The sequence below is a fragment of the Asparagus officinalis genome, chromosome 4 (genome assembly GCF_001876935.1).
Source record: "Asparagus officinalis chromosome 4, Aspof.V1, whole genome shotgun sequence".
NCBI lineage: Eukaryota > Viridiplantae > Streptophyta > Magnoliopsida > Asparagales > Asparagaceae > Asparagus > Asparagus officinalis.
In genome coordinates, this window is record NC_033797.1 from 80,133,884 (window position 1) to 80,142,859 (window position 8,976).

The 8,976-nt window shown below is 36.9% G+C and overlaps 1 protein-coding gene across 1 annotated transcript; it reads right to left on the reverse strand.

Annotated features, from left to right (window-relative positions):
* Window positions 1,190-5,804, reverse strand: LOC109838979 (AUGMIN subunit 4-like). Its single transcript, XM_020407409.1, has 8 exons — window positions 5,460-5,804; window positions 5,257-5,392; window positions 4,949-5,048; window positions 4,822-4,867; window positions 2,449-2,542; window positions 2,222-2,293; window positions 2,014-2,072; window positions 1,190-1,388 (listed from the first exon to the last, which is right to left on the reverse strand). Exons 1-8 carry the CDS (start codon window positions 5,723-5,725, stop codon window positions 1,190-1,192), a joined length of 972 nt encoding a protein of 323 aa, XP_020262998.1. The 5' UTR covers window positions 5,726-5,804.

Consider the following 8,976-nt stretch of genomic DNA (forward strand, 5'->3'; position numbering starts at 1 on the left):
TGATACATGAATCTTTTGGAACAGACTTGTACATGTGAATTGATCATATTTTGATGGTTGTGAATTGATCATATTTTGATGGGTTGAAGTTGTCTTGTAACTACTTATTTTTGAATGATGGGCTTAAAACATATGAATGCTTCATTATTTTTCATTTTGATGATATCTTAATGTAGTGTGTTCTTATTCCATTTTTATTTTGGTTTACGTAATTGTGTTTGCTTATTGGTCAAATTTCTTGAAAAATGCTGATATATCCTTATAAAACTGTTGTTGTAGCCTTATAAAACTGTTGCCATAGCAAAGCAAAACATCGCATTAGCTACAAAACAACTGTTGCCTTTGGTCCCTGATTTTGGAAAAACCGCTGCCCTTGTGTACGAAACCGCGTCATTAGGTATCAAGAAACTATCGTCGAACCCTGTTGCATTTGTAGTAACTGTTGCCTTTGTGTATGGAACCGCTGCATTAGGCATCAGTAAACCGCTACAAAAAACGTTACATTTTGTGAAAAACGTTGCGTTAGCCTTGTTTTAGAAACCGTTGCGTTAGGTTTTGCAACCGCTGCCTTATGTCTAGGACAACGGCAACAATGAAGACAGTTTGATAACCGCTGCGCTTGAGCAACTGCAACGGTTTAGATGCTAATGCGACAGTTATAAACCATTGCGTTATAGCAAATATGTGGTAGTGAACGTATCAAATATCATGTTTGTAACAAACTAGAAAGGTTGGAAGTCATAACATCATTAACTAGGTTTGTTGAAAGTCATAACATTTGTTAGTAGACAATTCTGTAGGATGCGCTTACATGATTTAGTCGTTAGACACACATTTTAAAAGCCAAATCACAAGAAAAGTCATACGATGCAAGAAATCGTGCTTTCTAGTGTTAATCTCGTCTTTCAAATTCTAGGTTCCTGGTGTGTCCATGAGCATTTGGATCTTAGAACATTTATTGGACACATCAACAGTATTTTCATGGTGATTATGACAATATCATTGCCATGAGAGCATCACATGGTTTCCTATGGCTGATAGCCCCAGACCTTTGACACCTATGTCACACATGCATATGCACTAATGCTATTGATTATTCATGTCTATTATATGATATTCACCAAGCCTTTATCGACAACAAAGATTCTTCAAGTTACGACAAGGGGACAAGGGAAAAAAACAGTTCCAGTTAATAAACTGGTACAGTTCCAGTTTGCGGGATAAGGAATTCAAGCAAGGAGTGAAAAGAATGGCCCTTTCCTCCTCTATATACAACATTTGGTTGGAAGGAAATGTGAGGATTTTTACTCAGAAATCCAGAATGATAGAACAACTTATTAAAATCATTAAGATGGATTTGATGACAATCATTCTTAACAGTAATATACCTACAGAGAATAAGGATTGGATACTTTCTTTATAAATTCAGACGGCTCCCCAGGTTCTGCTCTTCTTCTGAATTTAGATAGACAGGGGTTTTTCTTTCTAATGTTGTGTTTCTTTTTTTTTTTTCTAAAGTTTGTAGCTTACTCTATATAAGAGTTCTGATGTACATAATTCTTCCATACGGCTAAAAGAATATAGCTTTTCATTTACCAAAAAAAAGGGGGAAAAAAGAATTAGCTAAGGGCAGTTTGGCAAGGCGTTAAGGGATGTGATAGTCAAGATGAGAGAAGTTTTTTTTTGTCTTTGGTAAACAAATAAGGGTTATAAAGGTTAGTTGCCATGAATATCCTAAATTAGTTACTACAATATGATTTCTCAAAATTTTATTCCTTACCGCCAAGGGAATGAATATTAACCTGCCTCCTCAGGCAGATTTGTTAACCTCTCTACATGAGGTGTTAACTACTTTTGACCCTTGCTAAGAATTTTTACCCCTTTGACCAAATTAAACCATTTGGAGGGTTAAGGAGGGACTAAACTCCCTTAACGCTTCTCTTAAACCCTTGACAACTAAGGCCTAAAAGAACCATCCTCCCATAATCAAATGATTAAGATTTAGAGACAAACCTCAGTTTGGCATTCTTTGTCTGGTAGCTCTTGCAAAGCCAAGTTTTCTTTAGTTCATTCTATTTAACAGGATAAAATAAAGTTACAAAAATAAATAAGAGTAATCAAAATAGCAAAAAAAAAAAAAATCCCCTGCATGCATGAGAGAGCTGGAATTATTTTAATAACATGTAAAATTTCAAAGAAAAAACCAAGTTCACAACCATACATATTGATGCTGATGTTGTAACTTCAGATCCTTTACAAACTTAATGAGAACTCCAAGTATTTGCTCCAAAACCTGTTTTAGTTGAAGTTTAAAAGAATAAATACAAATCAGATTCAGCACCAACAAATATAAGAGTTATACATCCCGATATACCAAATTATGCATCGAGATAAATGAGAGTTGTTCATAAACAGAATAAATATTAAAATAAGACACTTCTCACATACATTGTAGTGTTCTACAAATTTCCTGTCCATGGAATAGAGATCTTCCAATAGAACAGCCTCTTCCCTTTCAACTTCCTCAATAATAAACTTTACCCTGACCGCAAGAAGACAATTGACATAAATCCATCAGCAATATGGAAGATCAGACAATTTCATAGCTATAGAGATATGGAAATAGCTCTCTATTAACTTAGGTATTCAAAATTTGCTGGTTGATACTCCATATAATTTGTCAAAAAAGTAACTAAAGTGCAGAGGCAGCCTATAATCCAACTTCCTCAAACACCTAAATGATTGAAAACAATTAAATACATCGAACATTTTCATGTAATAGCGCAAGAAGACAATTGACATAAATCCATCAGCAATATGGAAGATCAGACAATTTCATAGCTATAGAGATATGGAAATAGCTCTCTATTAACTTAGGTATTCAAAATTTGCTGGTTGATACTCCATATAATTTGGCAAAAAAGTAACTAAAGTGCAGAGGCAGCCCATAATCCAACTTCCTCAAACACCTAAATGATTGAAAACAATTAAATACATCGAACATTTTCATGTAATAGGTGGAACAAGTCAGAGATTCAACACCTTTTCCACCACCACTTTTCTTTAGGGCCCCATGCACCCGCTATTATCAAAATAAACTACTCATTCATTTATATTAAAAAAAAAAAATCAATAGACGTGAATACGAGCCAAATCATAGTTACAACGCAGAAGAATAAAGCAGTATACATTAAGTGACATAAAATAGCAGATACGTGAGAAACATATATACGTAGATTCATACATATGTACATTCGTATGTATACCATGTAAGTTATAATTGAAAATTCCTTTGGAAGCTAATTTGGAGGGTGAGGGTCTATACAAATGCAAGAAACAAGTACACATATACGATCATAATGTGTAGCTTGAAAAATATACAAAAAAAGTTATTTAGCACTTTCGTTAAATGTACTCTAGATTTTTATCTTCCTGATTCACGTTCTTTATTAAGCTTTTTTCTTAGTTCAAAATTTCAAATCAATGTAAGTAGTGTTCAATGATCCTCTTACATATGAACAGTTTTCTCAAAATTGCCAAAACTACTTCTCTTTGCATGTTTCCAGTTTTTCAAGCAATAAAAAAATGGCACATGAGTTTTTAGGCCAGAGCCACCACCGCCTCCAAAAAACTTCATAGGCCAAGGCGCCTGCGCACAGGGTCTAGCACTGATGCTTTATGAAACATTGGTGCATCATATATCCACATGACAAATGTGCACAATTTGGTAATACACAAAGCCTGTAATTTTTTTTGGAGGAACAGTGATAAGTACAATGCTAGATAGAATCCATATTGTGGTATGAAGCCATTTCCCCACAACAAACTTGGGAAAGGTTCAAAATTAGGGAGAGAAGGGTTGATAAAAGCCTCATTTAGTAGAAATACTGGTGATGAAACACTACCCAGGCCCCATCATAATCTACAATGAGACGTAGACTAATATCAAATTTATGTTTATAGCTAATTAAAATTGGAGCCTGTTTAGATGTGGCAAGGAAGAACAACTTCGCCAGAGAAGGCCATCAAATATAATATCGTCTTGCATTTTAAAATTTGAGTTCAGTAAGTGGATTTAAAAGAAGGAACAATTCCAAATCAGATCTGGATTTGACAATCATATATCCCTTGGTTTCACTTTTGTGATCTCCATTTGTGTGAAAGTTCAGAAGACCCATTAAAGATATTTCAGAATTCTTACATAAGTCTCTCTCCTAATATGGTTCATTTTCATCTCTCCTTTGGGAACTTGACATGGCTAAGAATCATTTCCTGTGTACCTCATCTGTCAGTGGTACAAGCATGTTGGATTGATAATTATTACCTCCTAGTCAGCTAGCTCTCAGCAAACAAATAGAAACAAACAGCTATTTGGACTTACTGCAACCTATTTCGAGAAAGGAAATACAGACATAAGGATATTATTTGTCTATCGAACAAAGTATTTTGCTTTGAGCAAATTTTGATGCATGTACACACTTTTTTCATATCCTTGAAAACAAAATGATCGTTATCATAACAAGAGGTGATTTTATTGAATAAAAACACTGTAGAAGAAACAAGAAGCAGAAGGCAGTATTGAATAAAAACACTGTAGAAGAAACAAGAAGCAGAAGGCAGTATTGAATAAAAACACTGTAGAAGAAACAAGAAGCAGAAGGCAGTATCATGATCAAGAGAAAGATATTTAATGAACTAAAGGAAATTGATAATATATCTGAAATTAATCAAGGGCATTAAAAGCAATAACTGCAAATTTTTCATATGGAATATACAAAAGAAAGGAAAGGAAATAAATATAAGAGATAGATAAGAGTTCACCTTTCTGGAAGCCGAGCACTTGAAATGGCAACACAACACACAGAATGAGTATATAAAAAATGTGATAATGAAGGGTTATTAACTGTAAATATATCTCATGTATTGATAAATAAGAATACTAACATATCGTTTTCATCTATGGCGAAGATATGAGCTAATGTTTCACATTTTGCTTCTAAACGGGATTCGATCTCCTGCACAAGAGACCTTTGGTACTCCATCATGTCCTATAATCATGGAAATATATCTTAGAGAAGCAATTGGAACGCCTAGATTGTTTTCTTGATACAATGTTAAAAGTTTCCACAATACTACTAGATAATTAGAGCCACACAATGGACGTGGGTGTTTGTCAGCGTTTATTTATTTACATTTATTTTAATCTTTTTTATGATAATAAACATCAATATCTAGCTTTTCAAAAGTAAGGCATACCACAGTCACTGCAGACCGCTCTTGCTGGACTTGCCTCAAAAAACCTAGCGTCACCCCAAGAAAACAATTTGGAACTCCACCGACTCCAGGATCAACCATTTCAGAATTATTTGACAAAACAGAGGCATTTAGCATACTACTATTACTTGCATAGCTATTGTTGTAACTTGTTGAGTTTGAGCTAAAGCAGAGAGGCATTTAGCATACTACTATTACTTGCATAGCTATTGTTGTAACTTGTTGAGTTTGAGCTAAAGCAGGGAGTAATGCTAGTTGTTGTGCTGTCAAGAGAACTTCTTGACATCAAACTGCACTTCTTAATCTCCTCCTCATGAATTTCCCCATCTTTAGAAAGATGAAGCCTCAACCTTTGAGCTGCCTCAGCAACAACTAATCGATGTTCCAGGGAATCATATACCTGGAATCGGAAACATTTCAAACGCCTAATTTTAAGACATAAAAACAACATAGAACTTTGTTACTAGCTAAAAAGTACAAGTACATGTATTATTGGCTTTTGTGGAATGGTGTTATTTTACAATCTAACAGGGAGATTTCTTTAAAATAAACAAGCTAAAAGGGGAAAATGCATTAATCATGTCTCCTATTAACCAAAAAATTACAATTGTCGGAAGATAGCAATTTTTTACTCCTAATTTTCATTATCTACAGTGCAAGAGTCCTGCAAAGAAATAACATTTCAATTCTCTTATGTGGTCAGAGTGAAGATAACCTAGTGGAATGTTGTATGAAAATATGAGCCCCATCCAATGTTACAGTTACTGTAATTCTAAAGTTTGTTTTTCATAACAGAATGATTATCTAATTAAGAAGATAATATTGTTGAACCAGTATACCAGTTTACTTGCAGATCAGATATATAGTAGAAGAACGAAGACTAATTACAATAAGAATGGTTAAGATCCAATACCTAATAGGCTAAATGGATCCCCACACGGATCAACTCCTTAGATGAAAAAATACCTGAAATCAAGGGGTCTTTCGATCTCAAGTACGAAAGACACACGGATCAACTCCTTAGATGAAAAAATACCTGAAATCAAGGGGTCTTTCGATCTCAAGTACGAAAGATCGAACCTCCTGATTTGATCAGATATCGTTACCTGAAATCAAGGGGTCTTTCGATCTCAAGTACGAAAGATCGAACCTCCTGATTTGATCAGATATCGTTAGAAGAGTCAAATATCGTGAGAAGAGATAGGTAGAGTAAACCCTAGAAAGCTCCCGTTAGCAAGATCTGGGCTTGATTTCTAGAGCAAACCCTAGAATACAAAGGAAGGAGAAAATGCGAGGACTGAAAATGGCGATGAAACCACGAGAGTAGCTCGACGACGAAGATAATATCGGAGAGGAGATTGGAGATGAGATCCAAGATGAAAACGGCGACGAGTTCGGTGATGAGATCGACGATGCCACGATGATTTTAGGGAGCAGAAAATTTTTGGCTAGGGATTTCCGTGAGGATTTGAGAAAGAGAGATTTCGTTTAAACGGTTAGGGCCATGGGCTTTAAAAACAATTATTAAGCCCAGGAATAATTATTAGACCTATGGCAACGTTTTCTATAAATTGTTGTATTAGACATTGCAAACCGTTACGATAGATATCTAACGCAATAATTAAAACTGTTGCAACTTAACCGCTGTAATAGATCAATTATGTGGTAGTGAGGGGAGTGTTGGATATGCCTATGTTTCATTCAAGCTAACGAGGGATTATGAGGGCTTTATACGTATCATGTTTTCCAGCCATTTTTTTCTTTTCTTTTATATGTGGATCATCAATATGCCTCTATCTTTCAAATAGTTATCTTTCGTTATTATCTTTTAACGAAACCTCGAGGGGCACAGGCCTCATAGTTTCTCTCAAATAAATAAACAATAATAATAATGCGTTTGAAGCAAGAAAAAGTTAATGACCAGGATGAGATTCTACGTATACGAATGAGATGTTAGTTAGCATTCGAGTTATCTATGTTAAATATTGTTGAATGCAAATCTCATCAACCAGTTTTGCAGTTTTGACTCATTTGGTTAACGATGAAGCCTATCAAAGAGCTTATATAACATCTCTCCACAGCCAAATGCTCCATTCAGAAACTTCCATAACTTCAAGAAAGACTAATTTCCCCCTTAAACTGTTTCTTTCCTATATCTTATAGGTATAGTTTTGATAACTATCGAGGGTCCGATTCAATGTAGATCAAACTTTCTATTCACTCGTGGGAACCGGGCCATCCGCGGGCCGGGGGGAGGGGGGAGCACCACGACTTCTCTCTTCTCAAGAATCCATACTATTGTGTGTAGCGGAACCAGAGGCACACAACTACAAATGAGGTTGGAACACTAACAACAACCAAAACAAGTATCACAAATGCAAGACAACAAATTTTACGTGATTCAGCAAATTTGCTTACGTCCACGGGAGTGGCACAAATAATTTCTTATTAATCACAAGAAATTAAAAATAAGAGAGAATATCTCAAACTTGAGATCTCTCAATCAAATAGCAGGTGATTTTAATCTAAAATCACCGCTCAAACTCTCTCTCTCTTAATTACTCCAAAACCCCCTTCTTTAAGTTCACCAACCCCCTCCACTTTAATTTTGGGAACGGGACAAATGGGGCTCAAAATCACGGAGAGAACAAACTCCGCCACCTCTGGAAATTTCTCCGCTCTCTGCTCACGCTCAAGCTCACCGCCGAATAGGGTTTTCCTTTTATAGGGAAACCCTAGGTCTCGCTTGGGCTGGAAATGGATAAGCTCCAGCTGGCCTCCACCATACGAAACAGGCGAGCTCCTCTCCAGGTGAGCACCGTAGGTGACAGGCGAGCTCCATCATCCGTTAGGCGAGCTCGAACCTCAGCAACAGGCGAGCTCGAGCTCCTCGCCTCCAGGCGAGCTCGAGCTCCTCGCCTCCAGGCGAGCTCACCTCCTCGACCTCGCCATCAGGCAAGTTCCTCGCTTGTACAACCAGCGCTTCAGGCGAGCTCATCCTCGCCTCGACCCACCGCCTCGAACCACCTCGCCTGTAGGCGAGCCTCCTCGCCTGACCCTCGCCAGCAGGAGAGCTACCTCGCCTGTCCAGGTATGATTTTTCTTCAATTTTCCACCTCATCTATCATTTGATAAACCTTAAATTACGAACGAACACCAGAAGAACACCACAAATGTCAACCAGGCCAAAACTAGCTACACCATTATATCATGACTGCCTACATGCCCTTTGACCGGGATCAAGCTAATCGTAGTTTTGCCAAAAGACCTCTAAATGCCCTCAACAATGAAGAATATTCAACAACTTTAAACAATGACCAAATTTTACCCCAGTGACAATTTTGGTCAACATATCTACCGGGTTGTATTTTGTGTTGATCTTCTTCAATCTAACGTCTCAATCATCAAATACGTCTCGAACAAAGTAGAATCTGACATCAAACTTCAGGAAATCTCATCCTCGCCTCAAACCACTGCCTAGAACTACCTCGCCCACAGGCGAGCCTCCTCGCCTGACCCTCGCCCCCAGGTGAGCTACCTTGCCTGTCCAGGTATGATTTTTTCTTCAATTCTCCACATCATCCATCATTTGATAAACCTTAAATTATGGATGAAAACTAGAAGAGCACCACAAACGTCAACCAGGCCAAAACCAGCTGCACCATTATACCATGGCTGCTTACGTATTCTCTGACTGAGATC